This window comes from Colletotrichum gloeosporioides (genome assembly GCF_011800055.1).
Source record: "Colletotrichum gloeosporioides strain Lc1 chromosome Unknown consensus_61, whole genome shotgun sequence".
Lineage (NCBI taxonomy): Eukaryota > Fungi > Ascomycota > Sordariomycetes > Glomerellales > Glomerellaceae > Colletotrichum > Colletotrichum gloeosporioides.
In genome coordinates, this window is record NW_025544706.1 from 24,639 (window position 1) to 48,298 (window position 23,660).

The 23,660-nt window shown below is 54.3% G+C and overlaps 4 protein-coding genes across 4 annotated transcripts; 2 read left to right on the top strand and 2 right to left on the bottom strand.

Annotated features, from left to right (window-relative positions):
* Window positions 1-513: 513 nt before the first annotated feature.
* On the top strand, window positions 514-1,188 carry GCG54_00006756 (Guanine nucleotide-binding protein subunit gamma; the record flags this gene model as incomplete). Its single annotated transcript, XM_045406754.1, has 2 exons — window positions 514-974; window positions 1,068-1,188. 2 exons carry the CDS (start codon window positions 514-516, stop codon window positions 1,186-1,188), a joined length of 582 nt encoding a protein of 193 aa, XP_045261804.1.
* A 3,145-nt stretch (window positions 1,189-4,333) lies between these two features.
* On the top strand, window positions 4,334-5,219 carry GCG54_00006757 (uncharacterized protein; the record flags this gene model as incomplete). Its single annotated transcript, XM_045406755.1, has 2 exons — window positions 4,334-4,435; window positions 4,668-5,219. The coding sequence occupies 2 exons, from the start codon at window positions 4,334-4,336 to the stop codon at window positions 5,217-5,219; spliced, it is 654 nt and encodes a 217-aa protein (XP_045261805.1).
* A 1,520-nt stretch (window positions 5,220-6,739) lies between these two features.
* On the bottom strand, window positions 6,740-7,956 carry GCG54_00006758 (Serine/threonine-protein phosphatase PP1; the record flags this gene model as incomplete). Its single annotated transcript, XM_045406756.1, has 4 exons — window positions 6,740-6,838; window positions 6,897-7,196; window positions 7,278-7,679; window positions 7,777-7,956. 4 exons carry the CDS (start codon window positions 7,954-7,956, stop codon window positions 6,740-6,742), a joined length of 981 nt encoding a protein of 326 aa, XP_045261806.1.
* A 6,912-nt stretch (window positions 7,957-14,868) lies between these two features.
* Window positions 14,869-18,629, bottom strand: GCG54_00006759 (NuA3 HAT complex component NTO1; the record flags this gene model as incomplete). Its single annotated transcript, XM_045406757.1, has 3 exons — window positions 14,869-16,018; window positions 16,070-17,106; window positions 17,160-18,629. 3 exons carry the CDS (start codon window positions 18,627-18,629, stop codon window positions 14,869-14,871), a joined length of 3,657 nt encoding a protein of 1,218 aa, XP_045261807.1.
* Between the last annotated feature and the right edge of the window lie 5,031 nt (window positions 18,630-23,660).

Consider the following 23,660-nt stretch of genomic DNA (forward strand, 5'->3'; position numbering starts at 1 on the left):
CACCTTGCCTTGACCCTTTTACCAAGCAAGCAAAGCACCAGACAGAGAGACTCTGCCAGACAGACAGACACCTTCCCTTTCCCTTTCCCTCCCCCGTCCCGTCCACACGTACGTCCGTCCGTCCTCTCCTTTGCCTTTTGCTGCCTTTTTTTTTTGCTTTCCCAAATCCAAATCCTCTCTATCCGAGCAACCATCCTACCTTCGTACCCAAAACCTCGACACCCGTAATCCCCCCCCAAATCCAATCCACCCCCGACGCTCTTTCCTTTGTCGATTCGCTTCGATCGAAACCGGCCTTGATCATTCTCTCTCAATCCCTCCTTCCCGTCCTCCTCCTCTCCCATCTGCCCCCGCGGCATCACACCTGTGAGTTTTCGCCCCCGTCTTTGTCCATTTATTCCCCCCTTCTCCCGCCCCGAACGAAGACGCTCGTTCCACGGGGTGGTGGGAAAACGCGGCAAACACCGCCAAAGCGGAGTCTAAGGAGGGAAACTCTAATCAAACTGACACGATATGCTCGCTCACCAGGAACGTTCTTCTCACATCACCACCACCGCCGCCGCCAACACCTCTACCTCACCAACTTTTGCCGTCGCCGCCACAGCCGAGTCATCGACATCTCGCCAGCGGCAGGACCAGGACGACAAACCTCGTACCGACGACAGTAAATCGCGACGACAACCCGCTGCCGCTGTCGCTTCATCTTCCAAAGCGACCCCCAGTGCCAGTGCAAGCGCTGCTCCCGTCGCTGTCGCCGAGTCGTCTTCCGTTCCTTCGTCGTCCAAGTCTCCAGCCCCCCGATCCGCCACCACGATGCCTGCCTACACCTCCCGCGATGTTGGCGACCCGTCGCAGATCAAGAAGAACAAGCAGTCGATGGCTGATCTCAAGCTGCGCCGATTGACGGAACTCAACAACCGCTTGCGCGAGGATCTCGAGAGGGAACGTATTCCGGTTAGCAATGCTTCTAAGAGGTAGGCCTTCTTGTTCAACCAATTGATTGTAGATGGCTCTGGATGACCACGCCATCGCGACCATCGCGAATTCATCACTAATTCATCAAACAGCATCATTGCCTACTGCAACAGCACGAGAGACTACATGGTTCCGTCGGTCTGGGGCGCTGTCCCCCGTGGCGAGGATCCCTACGCACCACAACAAAGCGGCGGATGCTGTATCGTGATGTAAAAAAACCACAAAAGCAACGGAAGTCATGGGTAGCGACGTCGTTTTTAATCGGATCAGTCGAGAGGCTCCGATTGGATTGTCATTTTTATTTTACGCGTGGAATACCAGACCCCCGAAGGCCATCGGGCAATGCAGCACAAACCTCCCGGAAACAGCGAGCAACCCATCCCGAAGCACCGAAAAGACGATGTTGTTTGTTTTTAATCGCGGTCATGGAATCATCGGAAACCATCAACGTCCTAGACTAGCGCGGAGTCGACGAGGAAACGAAAAACACAAAAGGTTTCCCAGGATTGGGAAAAGACGACAAAGGGTTCCCGGACGTTTGCCAGCCAAGAGGGAAAAAAGGATATCTTGTTCTTGGACGGATTCCAGAAAAAAGTCAAAAGGCAACGGACGACGACGACGACAACAATTACGGGTCAGTAATATCTGGGAACGGCGAGTGCGGGTGCGAGGGAGAAGGGGAGGCGACTCGAGATGAGAGAAGAGAGGCAATGGCCCCCGCTACGATAATGCTTCTATGCTGTTCTTATTTCTATTATCATCGGGGAGGAAGGCGGTGGTTGTCTGGGAGGCAAGGCTTTTATTGGCGGACAGCTCTTCAGCATGTAATAATTCTCTTGATGTCCTGTACTCTTTTTTCTTTCTTCGGATCTGTCTGCTCCCCCTTTTCCCACTATATCCCGCACCGAGTGTGTGAATAGCTTCAATCAATCAATGCCTTGTCTCCATGAAACTTGCTGTGTCACTTGGTCCCAATTGTGTTGAAATGTCTCGTGTCTACGGGGCATCTAAGCTGTCACGACAGGTGCAAGCTTCAGCCTCTGGGGCGAAATAGGGTTCCACAGCCTCGCAAAAGGGTAAACCACCAAAACAGACGGTGCAATGTGCGTTGCGCGCCGTGGAGCCACGAAATCACCCGCATCTGCTGTGGTTCCATATCAGGTCATTTCGGCCAACCAATGGCTACATTGGCGGACCGGGGTCGGTGAGGGTGAGGGCGGTCGGCCCTGGATTGAACCACTTTCGTGACCAGAGTCCCTTCCGATTTCCATCATCAGCGCAGGCCTCTCGGGGGACCGAGGAGTCTCAAAACCAAGATTTAATCGAGGACGGCACAGCACCAACACAGGTCCTGTTGGCTCTATGTCGTCTTCGTTCAGGGGTTGTGGTGTTGGTGATGGTGGTCCCGATGGCCTGGGAATGGGAAGGACGGCGAGAGACATCAGGCCATCCATCCGGCGCGGCGCTGAAGAAGCAAATCTAACGGTGGGGGAAGCACCTCCGTACACACAGACTTTCCACCGTACTGCTGTGGCTGGCAGTGTGTGTTCTCTATTCTTGTGCAAGATCTTTCTTCAAACCAAACCCAGGTCAGAGGGTCATCTGAGACATATGCAGCGTCCCTTTTTGCTGTTTATTTCGCCAGGACCTGCGACTTGTGGACGGGCAACGGCAGGAGGTAGGCCAGGCCAGGAGGAGCAGCAGGAGGAGCGATTGGAGCCTCAGCAGGGCAGAAGGGGGGACGCCGGACGGGGGGAGGAGCCGGAGGAGTGAAGCAACGCGCTGGGAAAGGGCTGGTTGGTGCTGACCTGCTGGGATGGAGACGGTAAGAGGTCCATTTCATTTCCCTAGGGGTCACATCGGAGCAGGCCTGGTTCAACTCATCTTGCCCTGCTCGGCCGGGGGAATCTACGGCCATTGCCACTATTGGATGCCGACCTAATTCCCTCCTGTCAATCATCAATATCTCATTCAATTACTTTACAGCCTTCCCATTATTTCATCTTTCATACTTCCTTTCCCTTTTTGCAGCATCATGCCTTCTGGGCCTCAGCGGGAAAGGGTTGACGGGAGGCGCTTTGTCGTCGTCCCTCAGCCAGACCAAGAAGAGACCAAGACCCGTTTATTCGAACCCATTCGCAGACCGTCTCCTCCACCCACGCTAGGGAAGAGAGAACGGCACTTTACTGCGTACGGCGCATTTGCTTTTCCTCTTACTTCTTGGCCCGCCGAGCTGCGTGCGCTCTCCATCGCGGCTGGTGTGCTTGCTGCTTGCCCAGTGGTAGTGGTGCTTGCGGCGGGCGGCGCTGGAGGACCACCATTCATCGCACCAGCACCCGCGACCGCACCCCCCGACGACGACGACGACGACGACTCAGCGAGTGCTGTCCATCCAGTCCCAGGTCGTTCCCAATGGCCGCGCGACCTTGCGTTGCAGCAAGACTCCACCGGTACCTGAATTGCTGCCGGGTTTTCCTGCAAGGCGTCGGAGCGACGGAGCCACCTCCTGCCACAAGCTTCACAATTGTTCTCCTCTTTCCCGGGGGGCCCCCTCTCCCCCTTCTGCAATGGCACTCCCGTCACCCCGGTCGCTTTGTCAGGTGGACAAGGTTTCCATTGTGGGCAAACACACCCAAGCCAAGCACCACCACCACCGCTTTTACCCCCCTCCCCTCCAAAAGCGCCGTTTTTTTGCCCGTTTCCTGCCAGGCCTGCAGATGGTGGCCAGGTGTTTGCCAGTTGCAGCGCCGACCACATTATGCACTTGACGGGGTTGGCTCCCTGAGGTGTTTCCCAATTTTACCCTCCGCCGGGTCTCCGCATCCGCCGGCGTCGGCCACTTTTCCCTCTTTGTCAGCCAGCTGCCAGGCCCGGACGCAAGCCACAATCCAATCCCTCCAGATGAGCTGCTGGCCACAGCTCCCATCCAAATTGTGGCGTCCTAGTCTAGAGCTGGGAGCACTGGCACGACTGGGTCCCCCCCCACCCCGCTTCCCGCGTCGTGTTGACTACGCCGCCCGATGACGCAGGATGAACCGACTGTTCCTTAGTCTGTTTTCTTCTCATCTTGCTTGTACACCTTGATTTGGCCTAGGCGCGAACCGAGCATCCGAACGGTGACGATCCACGGGTTTCCGATAATTCAAGCCCCTGCTGGACGTTCACTCACTCACCAGAACGTGTCTTCCTCTATTGAACCAAGTTGCTGAGTCCTTTTGCTTTGGAGTTGATACCCCCGCATCACCATACTCGCAAATCACCGTCACTGAGGTATCCAACACTGAGAACTAGAAGACGCCAAGCGAGACTTTCGAATCTGCGCCAAATTCAATCATATTCTGCATCAGCCTTTACCAAAATGGCTGAAGTCAACCCATCAACAACCGCAACAACATACCCCCTCCCCCGCGTAGCCATCCAGTTCTGCACCCAGTGTAAGTGGATGCTTCGCGCAGCATATGTACGTCCCCCCAACCTGCCCTCTCACGCTACACCTCCCTCGCTTGCCCTGACCCTGGGGCTGCAATACAAGCAACCGCCCGTCCTACCCAACTACCCGACATTTCCTAACCCAATGACCTCATCCCCCCTCTTGGCCGTCCTCCGTCTCACAGCCTCAACATCAACTGTCCCAAACGTCATCCCGTACGAGTGAACATTGACACTAACCTAACCATCCCGCTCCGCGCCAGTTCGCCCAGGAGCTCCTCTCAACATTCTCAACCTCGCTCGGCGAAGTGGCCCTCCAACCCTCAACAGGCGGCACCTTCACGGTAACCCTAACCCACCAACCCCCGGGCGCCGCGACGACCTCCTCCACGATCCTCTGGGACCGCAAGACGGAAGGCGGATTCCCCGAGACCAAGGAGCTCAAGCGCCGCCTGCGCGACGTCATCGAGCCCGACAGGGACCTCGGACACGTCGACCGGAAGCACAGCAAAGCTCCTGCCGCGGAGCCTTCTTCTGCAACGATGGGCAAAGACCAGGAGAACGGCAGCAGCAGCCTGCCCTCCGCCGCGGACGTGATTCCGCACCTCAAGAAGCACCCCGCAAACGCGAACAAGACCGCAGACACCGCAGACAAAGGCGACAACAGCTCCTTCGATGACGCGGCGAAGGCCGCCATCGCCGCCGCGGGCGCGAACAAGGGACAGCAGGCCAAGGCAGAGGTCTCGCCCCCGGGCAAGCTACAGCTGCAGAAGAAACAGGACGATGCGAAGGAAGCCTGCGAAGACTGTGCCTGAGGCCCAACCTAGACTGATGAGCTTGGGTAGTGCGTGGTTTTCACGGGGAGGAGGGCTAGACACGTCAGCTTCCCGCCGCGTACCTGACGGGACCATCCGCCTGCGAGGTCACCGGCAAGTGGACGACGTTTGCGCATTCCTCTTCCCCTGTTGGCCGGTGGTTGTTGATCCGTCGTTGCATGGGGGGGGGGGGGGGGGCCCCGGGAATGGGGACCCCGNGGGGGGGGGGGGGAGAGCCTCAGGAATGTGGACTCCGCGCTAGGAAGGATGGACCAGGCTATGATCGTCGACGGGAACGTCTTTGGCGGCTCTCGTTGTTTAATTGGACCAAGAGGATCCATGCCGGACACACCTAGCTAGCTTGCCGATGAGCAACTTGATATCCTACACCCCAGCATCACTACAAGGAACAAGCAACTTCACCAAGGATCAAAAAGTTCGAATAGTATAAGGCTTTTTTTTCTCATTGCAGTCATAAAGCCGCCGCAGCATTCTTATCCGTTGTCCACGAAGACGTGACCACGCCGGGTCGACCAGTCCAGGCGTATGCCTCGCGTGTGTTGTGTGTGTATACAGAGCAGACCGCTAACCCGGGCCAGGACGCCAGACCCCTAATTCCCAAGATCGTGCCAAGCGGCGATCCCCTGAATGAGGTCTCGGTACCAACCCCGCTAGCAGACTAGAGACCTCTCCGAAAAACAGTGAAAATCGAAACGAAAAGAAGTAAGAGAAGGAGAAGAATACAAGCAAAAGAGAGAAAACCTAGCCCCCAACTCTGTTGCCCAGCCGGGGCGACGCTTCCACGTCTTGCCTCGTCCACAACGGAGAATGCCGACTCCACAAACTTGGCTCTTGGTTCACGAGGTGAAAAGTCCTACAACGTGCCACAGCGTTCTGGATTGAGACATGGCTTCAGGAGTGAGTGCGCTGCAATGATCTCCAGTCTGAGACCGGGTACGACTGTCTGGAGCCGCGAGAACACAGGTGGAGTTTCAATGTCACATCGGTCCCGTGATGGCAGCCCTTGCCAACTGGCATACATTTGTTTGGCAAATTGGCCGTCCAACATCTGGTGAAAATGGAAGACGAAGCCAAAATGAAATCGAGGCGGTGACGGGGCGTCGATTTCGAGCTCTCCCATGCAGCGTCGCGTGCAAATCACTTGTTCACGAGACCCCGTATAGTTCATGTCCATAAGGGGGGCCGCACGGAGACACGCGAACCGATATGGAAACCATTGCAAATTCCAGTTGTTTTTGTGTGTTTTATCTTCAGCTACCAGACAGCCGTAATCGTGAACAGTTGCGCGGATTGTAGTCGGGTGGGTGGACTCGGGAAGACTCGGACAGGTTGAAGAGTTGACGGAGGTAGACCCTGAGAGGGTCCAAGAAAGTGGGAGGACGGTGTGCGGGGGCGAGACCCGCATCGATGGGCGAAGAGATCGTTGGGTCGAGATGGGCGTGGAGGCAATTAACGACGGCCGAACCTAGAAGCATGTGTGTTGGAATAAACTCTTGATATCACTTGGAAGCGGACTTCCAGGGAGATGTGACTGGTCGGCTGTTGCCTCCGAGACCACCGGGGACGTACTTTTGTTTCTTCTCAGCGGGTTTCAGGATCTGGTGTCATAATATGTCAGCAACCTCGGCCACGCAGTATAGACATGGCCACACTCACCTGGAACGAGCAAAGCAGGCTCTCGTCTACGCTCATCATGGCTCCAGCATTGTCGAACTCTCCGCAGTAGTTGGGTGCGCTGAACAAGGTAACAAGTTGGCGCTTGGAGAAGAATTCGTAACCGTCCTCGACGACCTGATGGGCACGACAGATCAGGTCCATGTCGTGCTTCTGCAAGAAGCGGGAAACGACGTCCGGACCAAAGGTGAAGGAAACACCTCTGTCGTTTTCGCTCCAGCCAGTGATGTCTTTGTCTGGGTCAGACCACAGGAGATCGCAAAGAAGACCGCAGTCGGGGATCTGCGAAAATGACATGTCAGTAATTTGTTAAAAATCGAACGAGAATCCAGGACTTGGCCTGATATCAAGGTTGATACATACGTCAGTGGGTCGCATGACGCGGCGAATCTGCTCCATGGAGTTCAGGTCGGGGCTGAGACCACCGTGCATGGTGAAGATCTTCTCGTCGATAATAGCGGCGATGGGAAGGCAGTTGAAGCAGTCAGTGAAGGTCTTCCATAGCTTAATGTTGTATCTGCGCTTGCACTCGTCGTAGAAGCCATAGATACGGTTGATGGAGGCACACTCGTGGTTGCCACGGAGGATGAAGAAGTTCTCGGGATACTTGATCTTGTAGGCAAGCAGCAAGCAGATGGTCTCGAGAGACTGCTTGCCTCGGTCCACGTAGTCGCCAAGGAACAGGTAGTTGGCCTCAGGAGGGAAACCGCCATATTCAAAGAGACGCAGCAAGTCGTAATATTGTCCGTGGATATCGCCGCAGATCTGAATGAGGGGTCGGCGTCAGCAGGTCTGTGCTACTCGGGGAAAACAAAGCGAAGGGGATGACGCAGCCAATACGAGTCAAGCGATGGGTGCTTACCTTGATAGGAGCCTCAAGCTCGAGAAGGATGGGCTGAGAGATGAAAATCTCACGAGCCTTGGTGCACAGGTAGCGGATCTCAGCCTCAAGAAGCTGGACCTGCTTGCCGGGGCGGCTTCCCCGAACCTCGAGGAGACGGTCGATTATCGAGTCAAGGTCGACCTCATGTTGGTCCGCCATCTTTTATCCTCACCAGCCAGAAAGATGGCCCGCTGTTACCGAGAGAAGAGTTCGCGTGTGCGGCAAGTGTACCAAGAGTGTACCCTTTTTTTTCGCGGCGGCCGTAGATAATGGTGCCCTGGTTACGGGGATGATGCACTTCTGGGGCTGATTTGATGACGCGAAATTAGTATTTGACGCGATGGGACAGGCGTTTGTTGGGGATGATGTGCGAAGCGCCCAGAAGTAGCGGGTGATGTGGTGAGTAGGCTCGAGAGGGGAAGTAGGGAAGGTATGGGGCGAAGAGACTTACGGCGAAGTGATCTCAGCTCTTGGGTGGCCTCTCTTCCTGTCGGAAAGAAAGCGGCGGCGAGAGGGCGGATTGCGGTCAATCTGCGCAGGCCTCTATCGCGTGGTAGGGTGTCTCGTCGTCGATGAGAAAATTTTCGTCGTCCCTTTGGGGGGATCTAATTCGCCTGGGTATGGGAGGGAGTCGCCGCAGAGAGGGCCGTCGCTGTTGATAGCTTCGCTTCTTTCAGCAGGAGCCGAGAAAAAACGGTCGTCAGCGGAGGTAGGAGTCGCGTGAAAGAATAATCGTCGATGGTTTTGAGGATGTTCAAGAGATGGAAATCTCTGGATCGCGTTGTCGTCTTGTTTAGACGTATCGTCGCCGTTGGGTCAAAAGGTGGCCTCGTGGGGGGAAAAAGAGGCTTTTGGGGGGAGGAGAGGTGAGGGTGGGTTTGAGGGGAGGATTTTCGTGTTTTGTGTTGGGCGCGGGCTGCTCGGTCGGAAAGGCAGGCAAAAAAAAGCAGCGGGAGAGCAGACTCAGCAGAGCAGCGGCAGCAGCACGGGTGGCAGTGGCAGTGAGTGGGCGGGCGGGCAGGAAGAGAGGAGATGGAGGGATTGCTCTTTTCTCTGCGCTGGGCTGGCTGGCTGCGTGAGGGGGGCCGCCGCTTCGTACTACAGGGGGTGGTTTGTTAAAGAGGGATAGTGCTATGGGCACTATGCGATCGCCGGCTGCTGATTGTGCACGTATATTATGGACTCGGGTGCTGGGCAGAAGCGAAGAAAAATAACAACAACCCAAAGATCGAGATTCGGGTGAGGCAGCGACGATATGCTCAATTCACTCGAGTATGCTGCGCGTATGGCAGAAACGGATGCAGGATGAGAAAGCCAGACGGACGAGGGTTTCTCTGGTGACAGGGGTGGAAAAGAGGCCGAGAAAATGTCAGGGATGATGGAGAGAGAGAGAGGACCGAAAAAAATGAAGGGAGATCTGAAGGAAAAAAAAATTGGGGTCAGTGAGCGGTCGAGACTTTTTTTTCTTTTTTTTTTTTTCCGTCTCTCTCTCTGTGTTGAGTCTGCCTGCCTCTCTGAGGTGCTCGTGGTTTCCCGGGTCCTGCAACGGATAGTTGCGACCAGCTAGGTACGGCTACTGCTAAGGTACGACGCTGCCGCTTCGGCGGTTCTGGTGCGTGTCGAGTTTACTCGCCCAGGTGAATGCGCGTCGAGTGTGTGTTCTTGCTGGCGGGTGTAATTGGCAGTCTCCAGCGTGTTGAGGTGTTGTGGTGTTGTGTAAGGCAGTGGAGGCAGGCATGGCGCGGTAGTGGACACAGATGTACCTACCTCCTACGCAGGCGGCAGCAACTGTGATGTTGATGGCGTGCAGCTACCTGCCTACTTGCAAGAGAGGCAGGCGCCCGTTTCTCAGCACGCCGACGCCATTCTACCTGGCAAGCGGCAGCAATCTACAAATAGGTAGGTAGGTACGCACGGCAAGTTAAGTAGGTAGCGAGAGTCATGTTGGGCAGGCACCCGACGTCTATTCACTCGACGACGAAGACTTCCATCCATAGCTTACATGAGGTAGTACATTCAGTATGGCATTTTGCTGTCGTGTGCAGTGCTTCTCGGTCCCAACAGCAAGGGTCAACCATAGGGAGCCACAGGGGCTTTCAGCAAGCCTGAAAGCTTAAGGTGAGGCGACTGGAGGTGGATGGACGGTACATTGCACGCGTTGATACCCCAAGCAAGGGTGTCTTCTTCCAGAACTGTTTGCTGGAGGGTAGCCGGGTCGACAGTCCCTCGCAACCCTGAGAGTAGTGTCCCTGGCGGATGCCCAGATGAAAAAGCCCACTGGAGGTCCAGGCCGGGCCCGCTGGAGCTAAGGTAGAGCTGGAATTGGAGCTGTTGCTAAAAAAGTCTCCCGCGTACCGCATTCCACAACCCATACCTTGCCTTACCCAAGATACGGGCTTAGTGCACCAAGCAGTCGCCTTAGTCCTCGAACCCATGAACTCAGCCTCCCCCTTCCATTACCCAGACACTCCGAATCTCTGGCTGCTTTCCGGGTCCCCTCCCCCTTGGCAGCATGAGCAGCACGGGTCCGAGTTCCACTCTCCCGTCGGGCTCTTGTTCATGTCCACGATGACCATGGCCCCCGGCCTGCCATGTTTCTCCCATTTCCCGTCGCTCCCTCTCCCTGCCCATTCGGGCAGAAACACCCAAATTCATGGTCCTTGCAACATGAACTTGGGCTCTCGGGCTGAGAATCTTAGATGAGCTTCCCGTCCGTCCGAGTCGAGTCCGCGTTTGTGTATCCGTATTCCGTGAAGCCCCGGCACAATGCGGCCGCCCTGGCTTTGCCTGCTTACTCACCTTGCCTGCCTGGTACAAAAGTAGCCCGGCTGTTAAGGAAATTTAATACATCCTCTCAATAACAATAGGTAAAGTCGAATCATGGAATTCTGATTCAACAACTGCTTCTCAAGTCCATCACCCCTTCCCTCGAGTACGCATTCCCCGCGCAGCCAAATTCCGTGTCTGGCACAGGCGCTCGGTTGGGGGATTGTTAAGCTTTGCCTTTCACACATCTTGGCACTGACTGTATTGGATCTTTCCTTGCCAAACCTGATTCCTGCCTTTGGTCATTGGTGCTTCTTTCCCCGGGTGCAGTGCACCTTTCTTCTATTTCATAGACGTAACTGCTATCTGGCTCGACGAAAAAGCAAAGAAAGGACAGCAACCAACCCAAGCATATATTTTCCACCGTGGACTTCAGTATCATAGGTTCGGCATTCACGCGTCGCGAACCTGCAACCTCTGCGACAATGAGCCGACCTGCCAGACGAGACCGAGAACCAGCAGCGATCAACCTTTCGCAGCTCCAGCAATTTGTTTCCATGACACCGTCCGACGGCCCTCGCAAACGATCCCATCCTTGCAGCGTTCCGCCACTCCTCGGCATCTCCCTTCCACGTCCCCGTCTCTGTTCGCAACCAGATCCCGAGTGTCACATCTCAACTATAACACCATGATCATCAGGGTCCCACCCCGAATTGGCCTCTCAAGAACCCTTTCTCGGATGGTCTGCTTTGTTACCCGCACCAGAGACAGCCCTCCCTGAGACCACACCGCATTCATCTGAAGCCTTCCCCAACATGCTGACCCAAAGTCAACGTTTTCTGGCCTCACTGGAAAGTCAATCAGCCCGTCGTCGCACGCTACAGCAGCTGTGTACGCTTTTGCATCGCCTTCTACAAATCCCACGGGCTTCCGGCACGGAACATGCAGAAGACGCAGTCCCATAGTTGTGTCAAGGACATGCAGAGCTTCCCCCGTGTCACACTCCAGTACACAGCTGCCGTCCATCGCAGAAAGCAACTGACAGCATGCCCACTGTGGACAACTACACAACGCCCGAACTCTCCGTCTGCGCTTCCATCCCACTGCCTAAACGACGCCAAGAAAATTCTCCTAGGCTCCCCGCGTGGCACGGCCATCTTGGAGTGAGACTTAGTATCTGGGGCAGATCAGCTGAGTCAATAACAAGCCGTGTCGATGCAAGACACTCTTTTCCTTTTGCTTCACCCACTCACGCACCCGTCACCGCCTTCCGCCTTTTTGCTCCGTATAGCACCATCCAAGAACAGAGAAGATGTCGCCGAGCAAGACTGCCATGGCTAAAATCATGACTCTGCGAAGAAACTTTGGCAGCTTGGGGCCACTGGTGGACAAGACGCGTCAGACGTACAACTACACACGGGGGAGAAAAACCGAGCCACCGTGTTCAGGCAAGGCGAGCCTTTTGATGAAACGACAACTCGAGGTAAATCCTTCGGTATCCAGGCTGGATAGGTCTGTCGGTTTTCCAACCAACTATCAAGCACACCAAGCAGGATTCTTGATCGGATGGGCCCGTCACCCGGCTAAGATAGGTCAACCCACCACTTCCGCTTCACCGGCTCGACGCCTATTTGCTCTCTCGTCCAGTAAGCACCCGGTCTCTAACCATAGGCTGCGGGCGACAGCCACGGCACCTAAGGTTTAGGCGACCAAGACGTGAAGCGGTCAGGGCGATGATTTGCACGGGCGCTCTGGAGAGTCATCACCCGAAATTTCAATACTTGAATTTTCCCAGTCAGAAGGGGCGCACAACCACGCTGCCTTACAAATACTTCACCTGATCCTTCACATCGCTCGGGACGTCCCATCCCATGCCCCCCCCCTCTCAAGCAATACGCCGTACACAATCGACGCGACCAGATGGACCTCACCGCACGACCGGCGCAGAACGGCAGAGAAGATGACAGACTCCGCCAGGTGTGGATAGAAACGGTCGTGAGGGCGGCGGGGAGGCGCGTATGCCACAGTAGATGGAGGTCGGCTACGTCAGTCAACCACAAGCATGCGTATGTCTGCCTGCCAGTCTGCCTGCACCAAGGACGACCGACGTACAACATGGGCGGAGAGTGCGTCAGGGCCATGTCGTGCAGCGCGGTTTCCTTGCCATCCTCTCGCCGTACTGACTGACTGAGTACCTGACTCTACCCCGCGGCCGGCACCGAAGTGGCTCTCGGGTCTGGGCCTACCCCTCCATCTGAATGCTGTCATGGCAGTGGAGAGCCGGCCGCTACCAGCCGACGAAGGAGGGCGAGCTGAGGGGACACTGGACGTGGATGCTGGTGGTCCAGACAGTCCTCAGGCAATCCGCTGTCCAATTGGCGCCGGGCCATGGAAATCGGGCGGAGTCTGATTTTCTGCCCCAGCAATCTCACCCCACCGCTCCGCTTCATCCCGGTCCTTTCAATGACGACCATTCGACGGACACAAACCAGGCAATGCCGCTTTTTCGATGCTCCCATTCTCCAGCAGAAAACGAATTTCAATCCCCCATCTTCCAGGCAAGACGTCACATGACTGCCCCGCGACGTCCGATCCCACATTCGACACCATCCAGTCCTGCGGTGGACATTGGTTCAAGACTTCAAAGTCCAAAGCCACCACCACCACCACCACATGCCCACCTTAACTCACCGGCTGTGTGCACCTTCATCCCTCCCCTCCCGCTCCCCCCACGACACATCCTGAGCGACGTGGCAGCGAACCCTTAGTGCCCCCCCCCCCCCCCCCCCCCCCCCCCCCCCCCCCCCCCCCCCCGGGGCCGGGGGGGCGGACCCCTTTGGCCCCCCCCCCCCCCCTCCAATTCTCCTCCATATCGACGTGTGCCCAGGCAGCGATGCCCACCCTCCCATTAGGTCTTTCCGTCGAGGTATTGCGGGCGATGCGTGCTCAGCTGATCGAGTTGCCGGCAGACTTTTTGAGGTCCCCCCTTTTCTGATTCGTCGCCTGTTGACTCCCCCATAATGGCGCAACGAGTAAACTCACCGCTGGGCTTACTGTGGTAGGCAGGGTGACCAGCTCGTCAGCGGCTCTGCGAGTGGACGATACTTTCTGCATTTCTTCTGCGGATTAAGCTTGCAAAAGTGCACGTTGGAGGCCGCTCGTGACATGTTGTAGACCTTGTGTGATTCGCGGGGAAGTGTGTACCGTTTGCAAAGTTCCCGAACTTTGGGGCTCAGTAACCCAGGAACCATGGGCGAACAGATCTCTCGAGATGAAGAACGGGGTTTTGCTATTCGGGCGGATACCTCTCACTATGATGATAGAACAACGGTAAAGCAACAACTAAGACGATGATAATCATATACTATGTAATGGCAAGGGGGGATGGAAGGAATGATATTTAGAATAGCTTTTACGGAGTCGTTCGCCCGCGAGCAAAATCCAATACAAGTCTCATCATCCCAAAACTCGGATTATGTGCATATACGGAGGTCAGGATCGCTTGCACAGGAATCAGATGCATGTCACAAAGCAAGGCACGCCAGGCACCAGAGACTCAACAGGCATTGTCGAACAAATCGAGAAAAATGTTCCCTGACTTTCTTTCTCTCTCCCACGTTCAACTACCATAGTATATATCGCGCGCAAAAGAAAAACGGAGGCCACTTGCATTTGTCTCATACCACAGGAACTCAACTCAAGCCACGTCAAAAATCAGTTCAAAAGAAGCAATCAAGAGGAAAAAGTCGCATCGTCGTTCCCGATGTTGGGTCTCGTGATTAGAAATATAAACACTGGTTGCCCACATCCAGCCGAACCCTCAGAACGCCAGTCGGAAAAGAAACCCATGGGTAGTGGTGTGTGTGTTTGTGTGTCTCGTTGCGTAGTGGATGTAATGCGGCTAATCTTTTGATCTCTTTGGCCAAAAAAACTCAAGACCCAGCCCCAGCGTCAAAAGGGTCTCGAGTGTGTGTTCTCTCTCCTCCCCCCACCATTTCTAAACGCCTCAAGCCCAGCAAAAAAAGATGACAAGTTGTCATGTTGAGAAAAGAAGACTAGGGGACGCTATAGAGACGCGTGGGTAGTTAAAGGATAAGGGTGAATAGTAAAAGGAAAAGCTGCTGGAAGAGACACCAGGGCGCCAGATAGAATGGGCGGGTAATCGTGACGGTCGGGTAAAGAAAGGGGGGGAATAAACAAGGTAGGTATACAAATACAATTTCGTGAAAACACAGCTTCGTCACTCGCGTACAGTCCCGCTCTCTCATCCGCAACGGAGAGTGGAAGGAGAGAAAATGTGATATGTTAACGCCTTCTGGACGACCGGGCGCTCGTGCGCTTGCGCACCTTGCTGTTGGACTTGGCTTTGCTGACGATGGTATCGGCGGTGATCTCGCCAGGGACAGTCGGCGAGGCAGTAATAGTGCTGTCCTCGACGTCGAAAGCGAGACCCTCGAGCTCTTGCTCGTCCATGTCCGTCAAGTCCTCACTGAGACTGCGCAGAGCTTCACGACCAGCCCACTGCTCTTCGACAATGGTAGTGCCCTTCGGCTTGAACTCCTTGAAGTACCATGGCACGCCGCCCTCGGAGAGCGGATCTGTCGACTCGTTACCGAGACTGCCGTTGGATTGCGGTGGTGTCGGGGGCGCCGGTTGTGATGGCCGAGCGATGGAGACGTAGCCGTTAGTTTCTGGGGGCGTGTCGGATGGTGGCGGGACAATCGTTGGCACGATGGTCTCTGGTTTGTCTGCCGCCTTTCCGTTACCCTCATGGCCTGCTACCGATGAGTTGGATGAGTGCACGTCGTTTGGCTTCTCCAGAGTCGACGTGTTGACTTCGATATTGCCTTCATCGTCGTCTTCGCCTTCAGCATCTACATCCATCTCATCATCGTCTGGAGGTCTCATAATGTCTTCTTCCTCCTTGGCCTTCGCAACGCTCTCTTCACTAGCCACTGTGATCTGCAGATCTTCTGGTTCCTGCTGCTTTTGTTCATGTTCAGGCTGAGGCTTAGCTTCTGCTGCTGATACCGACTCGTTGGCAGCGTCCACCATAATGGTGTCCTGGCTGGGTTCTGTGCTCTCTTCTGCGCGCGAGACAGTAATTGATGGCTGACGGAACTCGATACTGGCTTCCAACATGCCCTCAAGTTCTTTCGTCAAGGTGTCCAGTGGTTTGTGTGTGATGTCAGCTTCCGTCCTGAGGGCCGCTTCCAGCCGTGGCTGCACATCCTTCAGTATTCGTTTTCCAAGGGCCTTCCTTTGCCTTGGATCATGGAAGTTCTGTTTCACGGGCGAAAGCGGTTCTTCCTCAAGGGCGGGCGGTTCGGTGTTGATGCCCACGTTGATCACTTCACACAGATCATGTGTGAATACTAATGTGTTCGTGTAGAAGCGCTGCTCCAGTTTGTCCTGGAGTTCCAATAGACCTTCCTTAAAGATATTCTTGTCGAGGCTGCATTCTTGGTTAGTAAAATACTACTCGATGGCCTTGAACTGCACTTACAACATAGCTCTCTCGACCACAGGAACAAGCTGCTTCGCGATCGGAAAGTAGCAAGTATCCACAAATTCTTGCTCGAGCTCTGCCGCCTCGAGCTTCTCTTGCTCCCTCTGAACGACGTTCTCCGAGAGGGTCTTGAGTTCCCAAAGGTCCTTGAGCAGTGTCTCGGCGAATTCGATTCGCCTAGCAAGCCTAGTCTTGCCCGAAGGTCCCATCTGTGCAAAGTTCCGTCTTGTCAGCTCCATCGACGAGAATGTCTCCATCTGTAATTGCAAACGCTTGAGCAAGGCAGCGCCACGACGAGCTTCGCGTTTTAGTGTCCAGTAGCGACAAGCTTCGCTTACGAAGTCTTTGCGCTTGCGGAAGGGGAATCTTGACAGTGCTTGCTCGACAATATCAAAGACCGCTTGAGGGATGATGGGTGCACCCGATGGCAGCTTCCAAATCTGCTTCGCAGGTTGCCCCTTTTTTTTGTCCCCTCCCGCAACGTAGGACGCGAATTTGGCGCCAGTCATTTGGCTCTCGTCTGGGGGATGCTCCGTCAATGCGTGACGATGGTTGGCAGCCAAAGTATGAGCTGCTGCCTGACTGTCCGCCCATATCCGTCCCTTCATGGCTCGCTTGTAGAACTTCTTAGCTTCCCGCGCTGCCTGTGCGACTCCGTTGTCCTTGGTATAATCAGGGGGGCAGTGCTTGTCGCAGAACGCCTTGAGAACCATGCTGTTATCAAGAACCGCAAGAGCTCCGTGACTGTTTTTCATCTTAAGAAAAAGTCGCGACCGCCTGGCGCATGTGACGTGGAACGCTTGGTAGCAAGATTTGTTACTGCATTGTATGCAAGCACCCATCTTCTGATTGCATATGTAGCAATTCAACTTCCAGCGCGTCTTTGGCACCTTTTCCACGTCCATGACAGGTTCCATGAAGGTGGCGTTGCCTAAGGACACCTCTGGAATCCACATGGCGCAAAGCAGGTGAGCCCATTTACTAGAGTTAGTCTGCTTGAAAGCACCGTCGGTGTTGGGACAAAATATGCAAGTCTATACACGGATTAGCGTCTTTGCAAGTCTTGAGAGCGGAAAATATGACTGACCGGAACACCGCGCCCAATAAGCTGGCACTTCCGACATAACCATTGTCCCTCGGGAATGAAGGGTACGCCGTAGCATTCTTGGTGAACCGCAAGGTCGCATCCATCGCAGAACACAATGGCATTGGTGTTTTCACAATCGCCATCGTCGCATATCGCACACTTGCTATCCTGCTCTTCTCCGACTTGAGGCTCGCCATTAACGGCCGCAGCTGAACTAGAGCGCGGACGATGAGTCTGCGGAGGTTTGGGGTTAGGTTTCGGTATTCGCTTTTCCAAGGCGTGCCACTCCTTCTCAATCTTGGTGATGGCAATCTCAAATACTTCGCGGGTAATGATCTCGAGGTCTTGGGCCTTGCGATGGTCTCGGTTGTACACCTCGAGCCACTGGTCATCTTGTTCGTCCATGTCGTATTCAACACGGCCAACGTTGGTGCCACCAGTCGGGATGGCTTCGCCATCGGGCTTGATTGCCGACTGCTCGTCTTCTTCCAGATTTGGTTCTGCAGCCTTAATGAGCCTGCCGTCGGGGCGAATGTATCGATCGGTTTCTTGGTAGCCAACATTCATCATCGACTTGTCGACATAGCGCGCCTGGCCAAAGCTCTTGCTTTCAAATTGTTCGACCTGGTCTGATCTTCGGTATGAGGGCGCCTTCAAGTCTAGGCGCTCCTTTGGTGTTTGGTTCCGTATCGGGAGGACTTGCGGTACTTTCGGGGTTGACACTGGCACTAAATCTCGGCTGAGAAAAGACACGGATTCGCGAGGTGGTCTGGTTCGTCGTTTCTGCGGAGTTTCGGCTCCATTGGCGAGCGCGAAATATGAGTTCGTTTGCGGAGCTGGGGTATTGCCTGTCGAAGCTGGGTTCATCTCCTTCAAGGGCGTGCTGGATCCGTTCATCGGGGTAGATGGCCGGGCAATGATAGGGGTGCCGGGAGGCGACTTTACGACTGGTAGAGGCAGGCCATCAACCTCCTCGGAGCGAAAAACCATAAAGGTGGCATCGATATCGAGCTTGGGGTGGAACTCCTCCCAGCCTCGCTCCTCTCGGGGCTTGTATCCCTCGTTCTCGGCAACAGCGGCGGCAACGGCAGCCGCAGAGCTGAATTCCATCTCGTCTCGATCGGCGGCGGTTCGTATTCTGGCACTTCGCTCTCGTCTAGGGACCAGTGCGGATACGCTGCGCGGCTCCCTTGGCTGTCTTCGCACTGTGATGGGTGTTTCGGTTCCATCATCATCGATGAAACGACCACCGCCGCCGGCGCCGCCAGGAATATATCGCCTCCTTTTGGGTGGTGGTTCGGTCATGGGGACTGCGGATGGAGTGGTGAGCTCGCGCGAAGGTCGGCTGGAGGGAGCTGCGGGGGAAGCGCCGAGCTCGCGCGCAATGCGAGCAGCGTTGGTGGTTCCGGGGGGTCTTCCTCTTTTTCTACCAGTAGGTGGACGGCGCGGAGTAGAAGGTTTCGGCGCCATCTCTTGCGATTCTTATCCCTTGTTTTGGATCGATTTCGATGGCTCGCGGAGGGGAAGTGTGTCGAGAATCACCGCGTCAGGAGGTGGCGCGCGGAGTGGTTTTGCGGCTGAAGGAAGGGGCGGGGCATTGGCGAAACGGTTCCGCGCACGATTCTCCGGCACGCAACAGGGTTACAGTGCGGTCAATAAGGTGATGCTGAGGTGAGATCGAGTTTGAAAAATCATCAGGAGAGGAGGTGACGTCGAACTGGCGGCTCAGAGTTACTCCTGCGAAAAACAGAGAACGCGTGAAGTTGAAACGCACGGACCCGACAGCCATTGTTAGCCGCAGGGGGCACGCGCCATTAGTCATCCGCGGGTATCAGACAAGGGCCGCTGTTAGTGGTTGGGGTTCGCTTCACCCTTTGGGGGGCAGCCGCACCCGCATCCACCTCCGCACTAGCACCTGCTTCTGCCCATCGTGATTGGCCTGCTGCCCGACACTTTATCAGATTGACTTGACTTGATCCTGGCGGGCCACTGTCCCTGGTCCCGTCGCTCCAAACCCGGCGCAGCCACTCTGCCTTCACAGTCTTTTCGACCGTTGCTTTGCACCAAGGACCATCCCATCGCCTCCAATTCCTCGGCGCTGGCTCCGCCAGAGTCAGTGCGACAATTCGTCGTTCATCTCGCCTCGACCGGCTCGTCATTCACCTAACCCATGTATCGCTGCGATCGGCCGTCGCAACCATTGCAGCAGCTGCTTGGTAGGTTACTTGCCTACCTGTATTCGAGCGCATCCTACCACAACACATCACCGAAAGCAGCGACCTCTTCTGCGGCGCTTACGCTTGCGATCAACAAGACTCCAGTCATCATGGAACGTATATATAGAAAAGAGTACGATCTACGTCTTGTTCATCAACATCCAAGTCCAGACTAGACCGTCGCATATCCCGTCGAGATCCAATTCTGTGCTCTGCCGCTCTGCGATGCGACCCAATCAAATGTGCAGCGCATGCCAGCGCATACTCCTCCCTCACGAGCGCCGTCATTCTTCAAAGTTGCGACCGACGTTGATGTCACCGCATCTTTAGCTACCCCGGGATCCCTCCCCACAATTCCGGGTCCCTTCCCGAGGCGGCCAAGCGGCGGCCAATGTGCCTTGCCGCCCCTCCTCGATCGGCCACCGCTAACCCACCACCACATGGCCTCCCTGTTTGACACACGCCGTTATTCAGGGTCCGACGTCAGCTCGGTGTTGTCTTGTCACAAAGCTCTGATTGAATTGGCTTTGGCAAATCTCGCAGGCGACACTCATTCCCCCAGTCCGCCGCCCCTCGGACATTTTATTCGTGATCAGCCGGATTTCAACCTTAAACTCAGCCCTCGACTGGATTCCGTCAACACGGTGTTTCCGCACACCGCTACTTGGATTTGACCAAGCGACATGCTCCTCCTGTCTTCGTCCATTCATTCTTTGCGACTGTTTGTGGGCTGGAGTTCCGCCCTCATCATCGCCCCCAATCCGACCGACGATTCCACCCAACACCGAAAAGCACCGCAAACCACCAGCGCTGACAACCGCCGACCAATCCAGCGAAGTTGCTTGTCCGAGTGAGTGTCCAGCTATCTCTTCCCAATTCTTCGCATGTCCCGCTTCGCTCGTCTCACTCTTGTCGGTTAATCACGAGCGAATGCGAGTGTCACCAACTTGAGCATGGTGTTCTACGGTCGAGCGAATTCAACGCCCTAACCGAGAGGCACATTTCATTCGAAATTTCACAACCCCATTTACCCGCAAAATAGCTGATCGTTCCGAATGCAATAACCTCTTTCGTTAGTTTCATACTCATTCTGAATAAATCAGTTCAAACGATTCATCGCCACGATCCTGCGCTACTTCACCGCTTCAGCAGCTTGACCTAGCGCAATTCTATTTCTCATGCAAATTATTTCGACACTCTCCAAAATCTCCATCTAAGTGATTTTCAAAGCGACGCAAAATTCACCGTTGAGGTCGGCGAGTCGGTCTGGCCGGGTCGGTGGTGGGGAATTCTCCGTCAGTTTTGCACCTGTGGAACCCCAATACATCATCGAATCGCTGCTGTCGGTTCATCTCACCCTCGCTCTCCCAACCATTCGCTGGTCAGACTCGGTGGTGAATCCCTCCGTAATCGCCGCTGCAAAAAGTGTTATTATACTAGGCTCCACGTCTTTGTCACGTCAACACGCCATGCGATCGGGTTGAGATTTTGACACGAGCTTGTCCGATGCCTAGGCTGAAGCGAAAGTGGCACCTTGGCCTCACAATATGGGCAGAAGAAAGTTCTGATCGCATGGCGCAGTTTGGTTGACTGTATCCGGACTTTCTAGCCGGACAGCGAGGGTTTTCTGTTGTCTTTTGCAACCATATCGAGCCATGCTAATGGCAGGGCGCATCGACGATGCTGCAGCCGCCCTCAATCGGAAACTCGTGAGCCATGAATACATATTCGAAAACGTGTGCGATAACTTGAAGGAGACTCGCAAGTTTGAAGCGAACGGCTTCACAGGGCGGTTGGCGATTACCGCCCTCTTGGCAACCATGGACTTTCGGGATTATACCGAGCCCGAAATCCCCAGCACAGTCCAGACGTCCGCATGTTCATTAACGTTCATATCTCTCGCTTGCTAACATCATACACAAGCGAAAAGCAACGTCGCATTCAGCTAATTTGGTTTTGGACATGGGCTGGTGTTCCTTTTTTAGTGGCAAGACTATCGCACCCATAGAAACGCAATGGCAAGTTTCTTCTTACGGGACGGTGGACTTGACTGCTGGAAATGCTTGTCTTGTTCAGGCTCGGCAAGCTCTGTTACCCGGGGTTCGCTTTCCGCAGGAGAAAGTCGGGTAGGACGTCATGTCCTCTACTCCAATGAGCTGCAGTGATTTTCCTGCAGTTGAAGTCTACGGAACTGCATGGCAAACAACCAGATTCTAACGCGAAAGCGTTCAATCTCCCGATCCTTCTATCCAAATCGTAGGGCAAACGCAGGCCTCGCATTTGTGACTCACGATTATGACCATGTTTTATGCACGCAAGATATCGTATTTGAAATTATATATTTTGATCTTGCCCGGCGGCTGTGGTTTTTTTTTCTTTCTTTCAGAAAATACTGGCCCAGTCGATTTGTCGAGCAGAAGCAGAGATTATCCTGCTGAGAACAACCCGTCGTGAGATAACTGGCGTTGGTGTTGTCGGCGTTTGGACTGATTATCATTAGAACTAGACTGTCTATCATGTTATCGTCTAATTCATCTGTGGTCGGTGGTGTATTCGGGAGGTGATTCTGTTGACGTATGACGACTGATAGAGCTGATCACACTCGATGAGCTTGTTCTGTACCAGCATCATCGCAACGGTTTCGTTAGCTGTCCTTTCTTCTTTGTCTTACAGGAGCGGTCCTCCGTTGCTCCTTCCTACAGGCGGGAATGTGTGACGACGCAATATCGCTTCACATTTCATGATCCGTTCCAGCTTTCTGAAATGAAATCGATACTGCCGATTGCGTTGGCTGCCATCGGTGGCAAGGGACGATCTCGATCCAAGGCGACGATGTCTCCTGGGGTAACCCGGAGATCTGAGGTTTATCTTCTCGACTAGGGAGGAATCGACATTTGGTATCCCGTGGAGCGCAAAGCCACCGTTTGTTGCATTGAGAAAGGCAACTGAAGTCTTATCTTCTCTTGTCATTTATTTTGTGCATCTTGAAGGCGGTGATGATTCATTCGCGTTCTCTCTGCACGTAGTCAAAGTATTCAATGAACACTGAGGACTCGCAAACAGTCAGGTAAGCATTGAAACTCGTGATGTGTGTTCACTCTTATTCGATACCGTACCATGTGGCGGTTTCAACGGCGTAACGACTCTTGCTATATATTCTCACGTGAGATAGCTTCGGGGATGGTGATTTCACCACGCACATCTGTCGTTGTGCCCAGGTCCCATGTGTTGTGAATGCCCGGTCCTTTGATTGCCATCAATCGGCTTAAGAGAGGAAGGCTAGTAATGGCATAAGAAGGAATCAGATCCAGAATGAATAGCCATCGAATACTCACGACAGGTTGGACAATACCAAGAGTGAGGTCGACTCTCTGTCCTATGTCCACGAGCCCTGACAAACAGCCAGTCTTTCCCCATTTTCATCAAACTTTACGTCAGTACTGCAGGTACTTAGAGCCTGAAAACTTCAACTCCCATAGCCAATAGCAGATAATTACCGGATGTATCATTTGACAGTGAGACTTGAGTCTATGACAAGACTCTATCTACCCAGCTACTCTATCTATATTTTCCGGAAACGCACCTTAGACGGTATTCGAGTATTTGAATGAGATTTGTTACAAACCAGCTGACCTGTGGACATGTAGTAGTTGAAATGTGCCGTGTTATGCTGCCTTAGAGCTTTCTTTTCACAAGTCACGACTGTCTAGTCTGATTGTGGCGATCTTTGTCCGTCTCTATCGGCAATAATACGACGGATTCAGTGGTAAGCGATGCGGACACTTTTTCATTGTTCAAATTTGGTGTGAGACCAGGCTAGATCAGTATATGAGTAGAGCTATGCGTGGCCTCTCCGCTCTCGACTGCATGCTTTAGAAAGCATTCGCGGAGCCGCATGATCATCACACGACTTCTTCCAGCTCTGTGAGTCATGTGTTGGCACATTGGCCTTGCATATGGGTGAAGATGCGGTTGCCAACCCCTTATAAAGTGGCAGATGCGACAATCTAGAGTAGTATTTTCTGTTCCCCTTAAACGACATTGGTCATGAGGGATCCATTGACGGAAGGTCTGGGTTCTATAACGAGATGACAAAAGCACTAGTTCCGCGCACCAGGCGCCTTGTTATGAGCTTCGGCTGAATCTTCTGTCGTTGCTCAGTTGAAATCTAATCCTAGCCGGAAGTTCAGATACCTACTCGTTTGACAAAACTTTTCAAGTATCTCTGGGACATACCATCCCTTCTTTCTTAGAGTAGTCCAGTGAAACTACCGAGGCAAGGGAG